Source organism: Hippopotamus amphibius, chromosome 2 (genome assembly GCF_030028045.1).
Source record: "Hippopotamus amphibius kiboko isolate mHipAmp2 chromosome 2, mHipAmp2.hap2, whole genome shotgun sequence".
Classification (NCBI taxonomy): Eukaryota; Metazoa; Chordata; class Mammalia; order Artiodactyla; family Hippopotamidae; genus Hippopotamus; species Hippopotamus amphibius.
The window spans coordinates 42,001,844-42,018,356 of NC_080187.1; the positions used below are offsets into that span (position 1 = coordinate 42,001,844).

Here is a 16,513-nt window from a genome sequence, read left to right on the forward strand (position 1 = left end):
AATAAAAATATTTAAAAATAAATTCTAATGCCACAGCTGCCGTTCTGCTAGTGAGACTGTCACACAGAGAGCCGGTGTTAAAAGATCAGATTAAGAGCCTTCAGTCCTAGCACCAAGTGACATTCACAGCCATGCAAGAGTGATTTTCCATGCCTCTGAAGAGACAGGAAATAGAATTCATCTTCCTCTAATAACATGCCTCCTCCCCTCCCTCCAGATTACAGTCCATCTGGCCTCAGGGTAGAGGCTAGGAGTGCCATGCCCACAGACTGCCCAGAAGAGGAAATAAGGTGGGCAGTATTCAGACACAAAGCATCAGAGAGGCCCAGATTGGACGGGAACAAACATGTCTGTGGCCCACACATTAAAGGATATACACACACCTTAGGAAACTAAAAAAGGAAGAGCCAATTAAATCCAAAGCAAGCAGAGAAAAGATATACACAGAATCAGGATTTAGAAAACCATGACATAGGTCATTCATTACACATGTCAAGGATTTCAACCAGGAAATGTCAAAAGTATTGGAGAAATAAATAGTAAGTAGTGAGATTATGATGCCTATCCTCCCATCTTAGAGCAGAAAAGGAGTTGCCAGTATCTCCCCACGGCTTTCGCCTACAGGGTACGACTTCCTTAGCCAATTAATTCCAGTCCAGTCTTGCTCAGCCCCACTACCACTACATATTCTGTTCCTACCAGGCCTGCTCGCACAAACAACGTAACTCACGTGGGAAAAGGACCTACTGGCAAATCAGCTAGCTCCACCAACACCCCAAGATCTCCTCCCACATCTGAACATAACCCCACTGATCCTGCAAAAATGCCAAGGGAATAAGCTGCACTGCTGATTATGTGTAGGAGTACGTGTCTGCAGAAGCCTAAAATCTAATACCACCCAAAGGAAAATTCAAACTTTTCCCTCTGCCTTGGGGTATGACACCTCAGCCTGGTCACAGCACTGTGGGTTACACATTCTTCCTGCTCTCCACCTCCATAAAGCAGAGCTGCTTAAAGTAAGAAGAAATGACACACTGGTCTGGATCAGGCAAAGGGCAGCCAGGCTTTCTAAAGAAATGCAAATAGGCCCCTTGACTCTCCTTCAACACTCCATGTAATCTAGCCAACAAGCAAATCCTGAGTAGAAATAGTTAAATGGGGATATACTGGGTGGTAGTTCTGTGGTCACAGCTAAAGGATGAGAAAGACAATATATCCTCTGTTGTTTGTGATCCAGAAGAGCATTTGAATCCAGGATGTTAACTTAGGTCCATGGTTTGTGAATATGAGGGGCCCCAAAGGATACATTCCTGATGAAAGACCTCATGGTTACTGAAGTCTAACCCAGTTCAGACCAAACAAGAAGTGAGATAGGGATCCACACAGCTATCACACACATGCACACTCAAATACCAGCTGCATGCCAACCTCAGCACATGCCCACCGGCAGGTAGGCGGGAGAGCTGCTCTCCTGGAAAGCAGTGACACAACTGAAGGGTAGGAGTAGAGTACCTTGGTGCCTTCCAGCCCACAACACCAAGCACTGTGCCTACAAAATGTGCAGCTATTCCATTTATTAGCTTCTTCCTTCTCACAGCTGATTTTACCCAAGCAAATGAAGGATTCAGTAATCCAGAAGCAAAAACTCTTCCTCTCTAGCTGGTGCACCTAAACTTTGTAACTGCCAAAAGCCAGCAAGCCGGGCGGGGGAGCCACCAGGAAGCCACCATGTACTAGAAATACACCTCCTCATTACACCAGGTGTGCATTTGTGGGCAGCATGCACACTTCCACCAGTGGGAGCAGAAGAAAGCGCGTGAGCTGCATTGCTGGGCCTTGGCAAGGCATGAAGGCCGTGGTACTCAGAGAAATGAGTCCACTGAGCCCAACTTTGTGTCTTTTCCCAAACGCACCCACAATGAAGACTTCATTGGGTAATAAGAGGTAACGTTTTAAAAGCTGCTAGCCAAAAGTTACATTATTTAGTACATAAAGGCTTTCTATTTGATGTATCTTCTGCCAACTCTTAATGCCCAGTGACAAAAGTGTAGAATAAACTCTTGTCTTCTGGGCAATTTTTCTATCTCCCCTATTAAATGCCATTATGACAAAGTCATAATTCCGAGCAACACTCATCCAATGACAGCAAAATATTTTAACAACTGAATTTTGCTTAGCACATTAGAAAATACTCCATTATATAAACACAATTATATTCCACTGAATGTTAATAAGGTGTAGAAGTTGGAATGCGAACACTGTATCTTAGAAATGTGCAATACAAACACCAAGAGACAGACAAGGCCAAAGAGTCAGTTTTATCTGTAAAACCACTAAAATGGTACCTTCCAGCCCAATGCTTGAAACCAACTGCCTTACCTCTTGGGACAGGAAAGGAATGACTTGTGCACAGATAGCATTCAGCCTCTTGACAATCTCTGCCTGCAAAAAAAAAAAAAGAAAAAAAAAAAAAAAAAAGGAAAGGAAAGCAATAAAGAGAACAGTCAGCTGGTTACAAATTCCCAAAATATCAACAGGATGATATTAAAACACACTTTATATTCTGGCTGGCGTATTTCCTAAGGAAGAGGAAAACTCTCATCAGCAAGCCCATTAAAAGGAGACAGTGACAACAGTGCCACATTAATAGCACAATTTATTAACCAATATTCATCTTAAAAAGTTAACCTTAAAGCACCAGGACAACATAAAAAGGAATTTAACTTTCATGACTGGAAATCAGTTTTCAATAGCCTTCAACAGGACCCTTGTTCATTCTATTGTGGTTTTTCATAAAACCTTGTGTTTTCTGGGTTTAAATGGTAAAGATACATTCTTCCCTACACCCCAACTTCTCTCAACTAATAACTCACTGGAGTTCTACATTTGTGGCTTTTGCTTTAAACACAGGCACTGGAATTTTACCACCAAGACCCCAACCTCCCAAAAGAACAGCACCTAACTAACCCAAGTGAGCTGATTAATTCAGATCCTTAGTTATAAATTGTAGGGAAACAGCATGTTTTCCTCAACCATTAAGATTTCCAAATGTGTCCCATCAGGGTTTTCAGTGTGCAGAAAGCAATTGTTTATATATGGAGACTAACCTTGGGAACATTAATTTCCATCGTAGTATGGAGCTGCAAAAGTCCCAATAGTGTCAGATAACAGTTTATTCTCTATTAATTTTGTAAGTGCTCAAATTTTAGACAAACAGTATGCTACAGTAAGTTTAAAAAAAAGAAAAAAGAAAAAAGAAATGCACCACTACGTTTTCTTTAAAAAGCTACACAGAGCTTCACTGATCATCACCTTAATTTATATTATCAGACGGCTCCTACGTACTTCAGTATGTGACATGTAGACAACAGGGTTTTTATACACATACACACAAAAAAATTTTTGCCAGTTTTATTCAGATATAATTGACATATGGCATTCTATAAGGTTAAGGTGTAGAGCATAATGATTTGACTCATACATATACTGTGAAATGATTACCACAGTTTAGTTAACATCCACCAAAATAGCTTATTTTTTTAATGATGGAGTGGGGAAAAGGAGAGGCGAGAAGTGATGGGACACAGAAAACATAAAGCAATTACTATTCCTGAGACATTCTTAATACAAATTCCATCCAGGGTCAATTCCTCGTTTTACAAGAGGACAAAAATTCTCCTTTTCTTGCTAAGTCATTACCAGAATAACAGCGACACTCCACTTGTGCAATCTAGGTTTCCTTCTTTCATCAGCAACCCAATTTTGACTTTGTGGCTGTGCAATCTTTTAAATACCAGCACCTTAAAAACTTTGCCAGCCAACAGAAAACAAAAATTCACCATGAAGTTTCAAACCTAAGCTCTCCATTCCAGACTGCATTCCTAACAGGACGGACAAAAACCCAGTACCTATTGGCAGCAGTGAATAAGGACCCAACTGTGCTGACCTGATTTAATTTACTGCCCTGGCCCCATGGAGCATTTAGCTATCCTTTAAGAATGCTTAAACCACCATGAAAAGCTGCAATGGGAATCACCAAACCACTCTCCACCTGGACGAACATACCACAGTGGTTATAGGGTGAAATTCCAGTGCGAGCTGAGAATAGAGTAGCATTCACCAGACTGAAAGCACTAGTCTCAGAGGCATTTGGTTGTTAAGATTTTTGTAGGGAGAGGTGGAGGGGGAGAGAATAAAAGATAATGAGACACTTTGGGGCAGACCAAACTGATGATTCTAACGCTTAGAACCATCTGCCAAGCATATTTTCTTCATTATGTTGTTTACATAAATAAAATAGTCCCTTGCTAGGAGGGCTGAAAAAATGTGTGGGCACATAAGAAAACTGAGTTCTTTAGTTTGCCTACATAATCTAGGCAATAAAACCTACTCCAAGGAAACTCACTCATCTGGCAAAATAAAGACCAAGAGGTATTTATTTGTCTCCTTTAATTTGGGGCCTAGGCTATGTTAAGACTGAACAACTACGAAAAAAAAATCTACATTTTCTTAAAAATAAATGTAGAAAAGTCAGAAAGTCGTTTTATTGATCCATGTATGTTAACCCACATACCTAATAGAAAAGGGGGAGGCACGGGCAGAAACCTTTCAAACTTTTTCTTTAAAGATCTCCTTTTGTCTAAACGACTTCTTAATTTCTTTAAGTTGTCACGCCAATGGATTTTCCTGGTCAGGCTAATTGGCAGCAGGGGGGTAGGATGCGTGTGTGTGATTTCATAAAATTAAGCAGGTCATTCCTCACTTTGAAAGCTAAAGTTGCCTCGGAAACACTGTTGCTTCCATGGTCATCTAATTTTGCCTCTTTTGTTCCATAGGACCCAGCTTTAGGAAGGCATCATTTATTTACAGGCCTTTCCACTGGGCTTCAGCGATCAGCCAATAATACTGTGGACACACACCTCTAATGGCCTATGTTTTGAAACTGAGTCTAATCTAATGGCGTGGGGCCCAAACTCCTTTTCCAGCACAGCCATTAAAGGATGTAGGTTATTGCTGTTGTCACCACTGATATTTGTCATTGTAATGTAATTAGGGCCCTAAAATGATGCATTACAGCCCTTGGCACAGCTTCTATTAAAATCTTTTCTTCTGCTCACTGAACTGCGACCTGCTTTCTGATGAATAACAGACAGACAGCTTTAGGGTAAGGAGCAGATTCATCAAAGAAGTATTTTTCAGCTTTGGGGAAAGAGAGGGGGAAAAAAGGCATCCTAGGAGGAAAACCACCAGGGGAAGAAAAGCCACAATACACATTTGAATTTCATCTGACCACTTGAAATTCTGATTGCGTCTGATGAATCTTGCTTAGACAATATATTCCCAGTCTTCGAATCACATGGTTAATCAGGGCTCTAATCTGCTATCCATCAGCCTATGCCAGCGCTGTAGCTTCCAATCAAATTTATAGGTGATGTGGCTCATGCATCCCTGAGCAAGTACATTCACAGATAGCCCATTTAAACAGGCAGAGATTCTGAAATACTGCTGTGAGGGTTACTGGATGTTATCATGGTATTCAATGCTTTATGGAACTGCTAACTATTGCCTTCAGATGCCCGTGATATTCCAAAATAGCATTAATGGCCTCCATAAAAGAACAATTGTTCATGCCAAAATATAACAAAATGATTGTTTTTGCAGCCATAGTTTATCAAATACATTAACAATTTTGACACTTCTATTATGTTTTCCTCGATCTATCAAGATATTCATTAAAAAGAAGTTCCACACACAGTATTTTCCTACCCTCAGTTCACTACCATTCTATTTCCACCTTCTATAATTCCCATCCTTATGCCACCCTCCAATAAAAAGAACCAATAAAAATAACGACCATCCCACTTAAAAACAAAACAAAAATCACAAAAACATAGAAACAAAAAAACCTGTTTGGGCAAAATTTTTTAGAAAAAGGTAACTTAACAAAAAAGGCATTCCATAAAATTCCCTTGGTTATGCACTTGACACCTGGCACACGAACACTGACAGGCTAACTAACCCCGAGGTGGTGATGGCCAGTGGACTAGCAGCATGACCAGTGAGTAATGAAACAGAAAAACACTGAGAAAAACCACCTATCCCTTTTTTCTTCACACTTCAACTCAAGAATCACTGCAAAATTTAACTACTTTGCATCATGGGAAAGCAATGTCATGCACTGAAAAGAATGCCACAATTCAATCCCTTGATTAAAAAGTAACAAATACTAAAGCACACAATATCAAATATTTTCTTTATCACATAACAAATTACATTAGTTATTTTAGTAAGACAAAAAACTAGTTAAGCCTACACTTGAATTGAATTACATTCCCTCAAATAGTCCTAATATAATAAAAAAATTTCATTTTTATTTTATTTCCGCCTATATGATTTCCTTAAAAAAATTAAATTTTATTTCAATGACAATAAACTTGAGAGAAAGTACAGATTATTTTATCAAAGACATGTATCAAAAGCAATTGGTTTAAAAAATGTTTGCGTTTTTATTCTCTCATCGAAATAGGAACAATACTACTATACAGTATTACTGAAATAAAACATAACAACAAAACATTACTTAGGAGACCATTTCAGTAGCCAATGGGGTGGAAAGCAGGGGCAAAAAAAACTATTATAGTTTCAGGAAAACATTGTTTAAGAATAACATTTCAAAATTAATTTGTTTTTATATAGCAGTTTCTTTGCCAAAAAAAATTAAGATGTATCTATTTATTGTACTGCTTATCAAGAACAGACACTCATCTATTATATATAAACACTAAAAAGTGAAGAAAAATTCCCACTTACTCTATCTGAAATGCTTTCCAGAAAGAGTACAAATAAATCTTGCAATCCTCTCCTTCAACCCCCTTTTACCACTACAGAACCAAGACTACAATCTTTTATTTCAATCAGAAAATAAATTATCTTGATTTGTTATTGATTTGTTTCAAATTGTCTGAGAAACAGTACAACTTCTGGAACTGATCCTTCCTGCCCATAGCTTAAAAAGTCAGAAGACTAGCGAGAAATTCTTCCCAACTTAATAAAAATCCAGACTAAACATAGGAAAAAATATTCAAGTAGTACTATTTCTCTAAACTGACAACTCAGTGTTTATCTTGTCATCAAAATTCAACTTGACAAGAGGTAAGAACATGTAATAGATGAAATTAATTGTAGGTATTTTTTTTAAGCCAGACTGGAATAAGGCTTAGAGATTTAGATCAAAGGTATTGTCAGCATTGCTAGCAAGCTGGTAAACCAGATGCCTAAGTTATTTTAGTACACGTGATTATTCTGCACAAAATATTTTATAATGCTTAATAAAGCAATAAAATGAAGCAGTAACATTGTAAGAATCAATTTAATAGGACATCTATGAGTTCCCTAAAGGACTGATTCAAACTCTAAGACTTTCTTCTTTTGCAAAGTATTAAGACAATTTGTAAAAGCTCTCATCATCCCACTTCCTCTAACAAGAAAGAGGTACTGTCTAGGAGTACTCAGTTAATATAACCTTGAATGATACAAAAGTGCCAATATTCAACCATTTTTTTAATCTACTCCCCCTCCCCTGAGGAGTTTAACTAAAGCAATGATTCTACTGATTGTAATACCTCAAGCAATGTCAATCTGCTTTGTGTTTTGAACTCATGTTTATGCTACTTTACCGAGTGCTAAGTGTGCTTTTAAAGTACCCAGCATGCAGTTAACTGCATATACTAAGATATCCCCTAACAAGATATTCAGGTGCTGTGTGTGGTGCTAGTGCAGGAATACATGGGATGATATATTTCCCAAACAGTATCATATAATACCTATATTTCGTAAAACTATTCCCATCTGTCCCCAAAAGCGAAGCTGCATTTTACTGAAGAATTTTTGCAGTGGTTAGAAAAAAGTGCCCCTTCCTCTCACCTCTTGAGCTTTCTAGAAGTGAAGGTCTTTGAGGGAATTCCCAGACATTTGCCTATTATCCTATCTACATCTTCCAGGCTCTGGTTATTGTGTTTAAATACTGTTCCAAATGTTAAGAGTGACATTTTATCACGGTTGAGAAAGACAATCATTTTGCCAGACAGACATCCAGTTACTACCCCAAGGTCAAACCACTTAAGTTCTCAAGTCTGAAAAACACTCGAACCAACAGTAAGGTTATACTCAGCTCTACCAGAGGGGTGAAGCAAGGAAAAAGGAAAAAAAGATGGGAGGGAAAAATGGGAATGTCAAGAGTAGGGAAAGCAAATGCCTTTCTCTGGTGGGCTTAACCCCAGCCTTCAATGAACCAGAGAGCTGGTCAGAGAACCTGATGACTGAACACCAAGACACTCAAGTTCTGCACATGCTCACAGCAAGCCCTGCCAGCTATTTTCTGATTTCTCTTCTCTCCCTCCTTGTCTCTGACCCACTCTCTCTCTTCTTTTTCTGTTTTTTTTTTTGCCCTACTTTCCCACTGACATAAATGTACAGGTGCCTTGAATGCGGATTTACAATTAAGCATTTTCATTCTTAGCAATGGTGGAGGGGACAAATATTCCTTGTGCCTATAGGAGGCGAATATCACTCACCTTGATTTCTCCAAAAATAATGTATATGATTTAAGTATATGTGGGAAATATACGAAGACAGAGGAATTTGAATACTGGAATAAAACCAAAAAGAAAAACAAAAACAATAACAGGTCTTACCAAGTTCTCATCAAGGCTACCTATTCTCCAGGAAAGCAATAAGCCACCTTTTCATACACGGAGAGCCATGCTCCACTTTTCAGTCTATCCTCTTAGGTTGGGTGAAAGGCTTCCTTGTTTGTTTCCTTCTCGTTTATCTCCGTTTTTCAACAAATCGTCATCTATATTCCATATTCCTCAGCATTTCCTTTTCTCTCATCCTTTCACTTCTAAAATGACTTCTATCGGTTTCCTCTTCCTCCTCCCAACTATATAAAATTTCAATCCTTCGAAGCCATCACTGCCAAGATACCCTTCCATCCCCTTCAACTGTTTTCTCTATTTAATAAAACAGTTAGCTCTTTTCAAAACCAGAGTCCTGCTCTTCTGCTTTCTGCACTCATACTGCGCTGCCAAACACCTGCACTACCATCCTGGTCCAGTACAGCGGGCAAGGGCATCCACAGCGCCCACCAGACATTGCACCCTGGCATCAAAACATGGGGACCAACAAAGCCTGGCAAGGATATGGGAGGTTCCCTCCGCCTGGAGCCACCTGCCCCAGATCTCATGGCTCATTCCCTATTCATTATCTCAGTCACAGTCCGCAGGACCCTTCCTCAGGCAGTGCCACTCATCATCCTCTGACTCTTTCTTCCTGTCACTCTCCAGCCCATGACAGTCTTCTTCACAACATTCATCATCACCTGAAATGATCTCACGTCTGTTTTTGTTTCCATGTACTAGAGCAGTGTTTCTCAAACTTTAGTGTTCATACTAATCACTTAGGAATCTGGTTAAAATCCAGCCTGGAGTGGGGCCTAAGAGTCTACACTTCTAACATACTCCAAAGTGACACTGGAACTAGGGGTCTGCAGACCACACCTTGAGTAGCAAGGTTCCAGAGAATGGAGGCTCAATGAAGGCAGAGAAAGATTTGTCTATACCCCAGTCCTGGTATATAGAAGACACGCAAAAATATTTGTTGAATGACCTAAAGAAACTGCAGTCCAGGTTCGGTGGTTGGAATCTCCTGAAACCTTTTGCAAGTATACTAAAATTGTTTGGGAATAGTTAGAGCACTTCAACCATAAAGGAATATCCATCGGGAAGACCTGCTTATACTGATTCGGTTTGCTTACCTCCCCAACACACATTTTTTCTGGCAGTTAGGATGCGATACTGCTCAAAAAGAGTAATAAGAAATCACAGTGGGTCACAAAAGGAAATGCAAATTCACTCTGGACAATTCCTGACTGATAAGTAAATGATTAAAGCTTCCATTCTCAAACCCTGGCAGGGAGTGTGTTTTAAAAGATCATTTGAGAAATACAAAGGAGATGCCACTCAACCTCCTTCCTGAGATTACTGGGATCACCTGACCCACTGGAACTGGGGTATTTGTTAGAGGGCACACTGGGAGGGCACCTTGTGTGGTGAGTCATGATAACTCTCCACAGTGGATCTCCAGAGTGAATGAATAATGATTCTAACAGCTCAGGAGAAGGCCCAAACCATGCACCCCTCACAGGCCTCACAGGAAGAGCAATTCCTGACAGTTCCAGGTGTAGTGGGTCACAGGGGTTATACACATGACCTCAAGTGTAGACCAGCTTGGACATACCAACCCTGCTCGAAACCTGGTCACTCACGGCCAGGCCTGGGGAGCAACGGGCACAGCTGCAGCACGAGGATGCCTAGAGGGAATACGCCATTTGAATCCCTTCCAAACAAGGCCCAGGAATTGCTGCGGCACCACACGTATGGGACCCACATGCGGATTTAGATACACAAATCCATTCCCCACAACTCCAGACAAACCTGTGTGAATACGCTCACTGTGAGAGGGTTCTAACAGTTAGCAGACTTCACTTAAAATATACTACTTCCTTGCCTGTTTCTGTGGAGTTTTTCTGTCACTGGTGCAATTGTATTCCACACAAAGTCCACTATCACTCACTGATTCCTCACCCAAACGCTGAGAGACTCACACAGGTGTGACTGTGATTCCTGTGCACTGGGAGAAGCCACCTGTGACAGGCCGCTTAAGAAATTAAAAATGAAATCCCATACCACAGACTCAGAGCTCTCTATAATCAGAAAAATAATAGCATTTTTCCCTATCCTCAGGCTCACATCTACCTCTGCCTGTTTTCTTCTTTAATACCTTACTAGGCAGTTGAGAATATTAAAGGTGTAGAACACTACTGTCATCTATTTGTGCTCCTAGTTACTTTTAAAACATATATCAAGCTGCTTTTTATTGTGCAGGCAGCTTAAAAATTTTAAACGTGAACCTTAGAAAAAGCCAAACTCACAACTATAATACTGCCTTTCTGTCCAGTCAACAAATATTTATCAGGCACCTACTATCTGTCAGGCCTACTTCAGGTGCTGACACAGGGATGCAGCCACAGGAGAGAACAAGACAAATAAGTCCCTGCTGTCATGGAGTTTACACTGTAGGGGCAGGAGACAGAAGCAAACATACAAGTATATGAAGAGGAATTTCAGATGCTGAAAAGTGCTATGAAAAAGATGAAATGGAGGGGTGGAAGAGAAAAGCCTTGGGCAGAGGGTGGATCTAGTCTGGATGAGATGATCAAGGAAAGACAAAGAAGTGACCTAAAAGCTGAAATGTGTCTGGAAGCAGCATCACCCAAAGCAAGTTCTATACAAAGTTTTGCAGATGTTATTAACAGGTACTGTATTCATAAAGAGCTCCTTGGTCAGATGGCCTCACAGAGCTTAAACAAACAGGATTCTTTCCTGCTGACATCCCAGAGCCTCTCAATTGACGATGTTATATAAATCTTTGAAAAGGTGCACACAAAATCTAAAAAAAGTAGTACTAATCAAACCTCTTTGTGGAACCCTTTCTTCTCAAAGCTCTTAGAGGAGATTATATTTCATGGGAAACATTAAGCTGGTCAATGGCTTCCAGCCCTGGCTTTACACTAACATTAGTAGTGGATCCTTCCCAAACACCCACGCCCAGGCCTCACCCCAGGCCAATGAACTCACACTCTCAGAGGGTAGAACCCACAGGTCAGCATGTGATTGTAAAGCTCCCCAGGTGATTCTAATGTACAGGGAAGACTGAAAACCATTAAGCTGGAGCACAGGCTGCATGCAATAAAAAACAGAGTGGAAAATAAGGACAGAAAGGGTTCTCTGGGGTCAGACTGTGGAAGGTCTTGAATGCCGCACTAAAGAGCTTGAACTTTATTCGGAAGGCAGCAAGGACCTATCAAGGACAATTGCTAGGAAAGCCATGACAAACACCAGACAGGAGGTCAAGACACTCCAGGGCATTTCTGCTCTCTACTCTTTTCTTGCCACTGATTGTATTTGAGTGGCTGTAGAAGGACAGAAGAGATTTATAACCACACAACATACCGCAAGAGGAAAGATGGAGGATGAAAGATAACTTCAGAATAGGACAATATGAATTCCCATGGCACCACAAATGCTGGAAATTCAACAAGATATTTTCAGACATCGGCTCATTCATTCACTCCTACTCTAAGCTAGGAGCTATGGTGGAATCACAGGTGAATGCCAAATTGATCTGGACCCTTTGAAGTTTTTGTAATCTAGTACAGCTGAAGACTAACTGGAACTAAACAGAATAACGGACAGCATGTAGTACCTAGGTGGTACAAAGAGGAGCCTGAGCAATGCAAGGGGGAGGGTGGAAGAAACCCCTTCTTGCTTAAGTCATTGCAGTGGCTCTGGGGAGAGAGAAACATCACGTGAGCCATATTAATTCCACAGTTTCTCAGTACTTGTCTCTATACTGCCAGGCACTATGTTACCCTCTGAGAAAAGAGTAGGGGGAGACAAGATTTATAGAACCCATAATCTAACAAATGAGACAGACACTGAAAAAAAACAAAGTGCAGGGTATTTTGAAATGCTTAGCAGGAGACACTGTTTCCCTAAGTAACTGAGGGTGAAAAGTGAGTCTGCTAGACAAAGGAGAGAGGGGCAGGGGAAAGGCCAAGAACATTCCAAAAAAGGATCAGCCTGATGCAATAGTGTGAGACATTCAGATTCTACAAACGGGGCAACTGAAAGGGGACAAGATGCGGCTGAAGAAGCAGACCCAGAAGAACCCAATGTACTGGGATTATCTCTACCCAGGTTAGACCAGTTTGGAGACAACCAGATTACTCATGGTGAGAGTCATCTTAAATACGGTGGCAAAAGGTACCACTTGGACCATGATCGGTATCATCCTCCACATCCTAACATTCATGGATGGCTTCCTCTGAGCCAGATATTTCAATTAAGTGTAGGACAATTTTAAGAGGATGACTTCCTGTCCCCATTTTACAGATAAAGTCACAGAAAAGTAAACTGGTTAACTCATTCACCATGATCAGATAGCTGGAGAGAAGTAGACAAATGCAGGAATAACTGAGAACAGATTCCAAGAGACCAGATGACTGACTGGGGTGGCTAATGAGCGAGAGGGAAAGGCAATCATCACCTGCTTCTGGGTTTCCGGCTTGAGAAATTGGGTGGATGGTGCTGACATTTCCTGAGATAAAGATCACTGGACCACAAGCATGCTTGTGGGGGAGGATGTCATTTGGGGACATGTTGAGTTTAAGTACTTGTGAGACATTCAAGGGAAAGGAGGACTTGGTTACATGCAACGGTCTCAGAGGAAAGATCCAGGCTGTAGGAAAAAATGGGGATTCATCTACTTAGCAGAGTGGTCAAGATCACCTAGGTAAAGGATAAAAGAGGAGAAGGATAGAGCCTTGTTGGAAACACTGGCTGGATTTCCTGGAGTAGAAAAGGACCCTTAAAGAATGACCCAATACAGACAGATACAGAAGTGTACCCAAAGCTCCCGTAAGTCCAGATAAGGCAGCAGACAAGGCAAAGGCAGCAGACAAGGCAAAGGCTGCAGACATGGCGATCAGCCGGGAGGCAGCACAGCCATCCCAGCACAACAAGGGTCTGATGGGGAGTGATGGGGAGGGCAAGAAAAAGAGGCTGCATGGGGAGAATCAGCAGCACGCCGTGATGTCACTAGATTTGGACAATGAGAGGAAGTAAGGAATCCATGATTCCAATGTGTAAAGCCTGGATATGGTTATACCATTCATTAAGAAAGGGAAGTCACAAGCCTGGTTTTAAGGCTTCTTGGGGAGACAGTTATGGAAAGGCAAGGGAAGAATCCAGACTCAAGTGGCAGAATATTCTGCAAAACACGCCAGATATTGTGAATGATAAGCTGTGGAGTCCCAAATCCCAGGTGGACTCTAGTTAATAACGCACCAGAACCACGACTCTAAGCAAACCCTAAGTGATTTGGAACTCCATTTCTACAACCATGAAATGGGAAGAATAATGCTGCCCCACATCTCACTGGCAGAAATATTTATGAAAGTAGACTTATTAACATAATAATCCCTTAAGGTAAGTAGTACTGTTTGTTTTAAGACAGACTGAGATTAGATAGTGCTACAAACTGAATAGCTGTGTTGTTAGGTATCGATTGAAGCTTAGGGCTCTTCCTGTCTCTCAATTAAGAAGACATCCCTCACTAATTTATACTGCATGGGGGAAGGGCTGTAGATCTAAGGGGGGGGGGGGGGGGTGGGACTACAAACTCACCAGCACAGTAATAATAAAGAACAGTGCATCCCAACTGATGGAAAAGAGGAATGAGGTCAAAGGCTCAGCCCCAGAAAATTTGCTGTTTCTCCAGTTTCGTGCACTGTGACCTAGAAAAGACGTTCTCAGTATTTATGTTTCGCTACTGGCAAAGGATATCTCTTCCTCTTTTCTTGGTAAACAGATACTGGCCCTGGATGCAGTAAATTTTATATACAGGAGTAAAGAACAGGAGGCCAGGGTAGGGGGGCAGAGGAGAAGTCAGGCTCAATTTCAAACCTTCTTGCAATTTAAGGCCACAGATAACAAGTGAGACATAGAAATATGTTCTATTAGAAAGATGGTGAAAATAAAAAAAAAAACCTCTCTAAAGCAAGTTATTAAATTAAGAATTTAGAAGTACTCGGAAGAATTTAAACCAGCTTTGCCTTAATCAAAACAGACTGCAGTGCCTAGCAGCTTCCTATTGACTGTGTCAAATGCCTTGACCTAACTTAATATTTTATACATGTTGAACTAGATCTAACCTTTCCCCTAATTTGCTTTTAAAGTTACTTTTTTATTTTGGGGGTTATACTTTCATTTTATGAACTCCAATTTGTCTATTCCTAATTTATAAAACAACTCTGATAAACCCTTTGATTAAATATTCTAAAGCAATGCTACTGAAAGTAGTCAGTCCCCAAACTGTTATCCATGAGGAAGAAGATAATGGGCTTGTGCCAGAATTAAGTCAACTACTGTTTAGTTCAACTAGATGGGGTTTTTTTGGTTGTTGTTGTTGTCCCTCAGTTTTGTTTTTTTCAACAACAAAGACATTCCTGATGAAGGGAGTAGTGCATTGATTTATAGTCTGGTACAAGCTCCCTACAGTAAAAGCCCACCATTAGCAAATAGTTCACAGACCTACACCAGTCCATGGACCACACTGAGTAGCACTGCTCTAGAGCAACACTCCTGCAATAGAAACTATAACTTCTTATTTCCTGGCACTTTAGGTGATAGATATATTCCTTCAACGCAACAAAGCTCTCCAACACAGCTCCAATACGTGGAGGATTCCCTGATCCCCTGCCTGATTTGTGTAGAGACGAAAGTGTCCACAGTTATATTTGACTACTTAAGGGTAGGTGACGGCCTAGAAATCAGTTCTGCAGGCACCCCAGCCACAGGGTCTTCCCACAAGATCATGCTGCCTGCTAGTCTGATGCTATGCTACAGCAAACAAAAATAAAACACCACAATTATATACCATAATCTTATTTCTAAAAGGGTTAAAGGAGAGTATGACAAATGTTACAGCTTAAGAATGTTTTCACATCTTTCACAACAAAATACACTCCAAAACTGGAATTTTGCTTGCTTTAACTTGTTTCATTTTCTGCAAAGAACGTGCCCACATGAGAAACCAAATTACAACAAAATATACTACTTCATGATTCTTTTTGCCGATTTACCCAAAATATTGCTCAGGAATTAGAGGCCAATATGAGCAGGGCAGCCACTGAAAGTTGAGAAGAAAGGAGACAGAATCTGAAAGCACAAGTACCTATCAGAGTGGGGTCTCCGTGAGCAGAGGGGGTAGAACTAGTCTCTGTAGCAATGAAACAACCCCCAAACATCAGCTGGAGCTCAGCCAGGCTACCTAAGCAAGATATCATTAAAATTACTTCCACCCGCTGAACTGTTCCAGAGATGCTTGTCTGGAACTTGAGCAATGAGAGGTTATGCAGAGATATCACACTACCTAGCCATCTTGATACCCTAAGTGGAAAGTCTCATTCGAGCGGCACATGGACTACGATGTACTACAAAAACTACACCATGGAAAGAAAAAACTAACAGACTTGGAAGAAATTCTGGAGATTTTGGAGAGTCTTTGGCTCCTTGCTACTCAAAAGGTGGTCAGTGGACCAGAAGCATGGGCATCACCAGGGCGTTAAAAACAGAGACTGTCACTCACCACTCTAGACCTGCAGCAACAATCTGATTTTACCATGATCCCCAGTGATTTGTAGGCACATTAACGTTTGAGAAGCACTGCTCTAGTTCACTGGTTCTCAACCCTGCTGCACATTAGAATCACTCCTGGAGCTTTTAGAAAAATACTGATATCCAGGTCCCAGGGTGAGGAGCCTGGGAACCAGAATCTTATAAAACACACTGATCCAGTCCTATTCTCTTGTTTTATGCATATGGATGAGGAA

General features: G+C 40.9%; 1 protein-coding gene across 11 annotated transcripts in view; it reads right to left on the reverse strand.

The window, feature by feature from the left end:
- LOC130844810 (transducin-like enhancer protein 4) overlaps nt 1–16,513 on the reverse strand; it is a 140,507-nt gene that overhangs the window by 104,409 nt on the left and 19,585 nt on the right. For 7 of the 11 annotated variants that reach the window (XM_057721027.1, XM_057721021.1, XM_057721020.1 and 4 more), the window contains one exon: nt 2,380–2,442. The exons of the other annotated variants lie outside the window; for them this stretch is intronic. In XM_057721027.1, the coding sequence (XP_057577010.1) occupies nt 2,380–2,442 (63 nt within the window). The remainder of the gene's footprint in view (nt 1–2,379; nt 2,443–16,513) is intronic. 11 annotated transcript variants of the gene reach the window in all.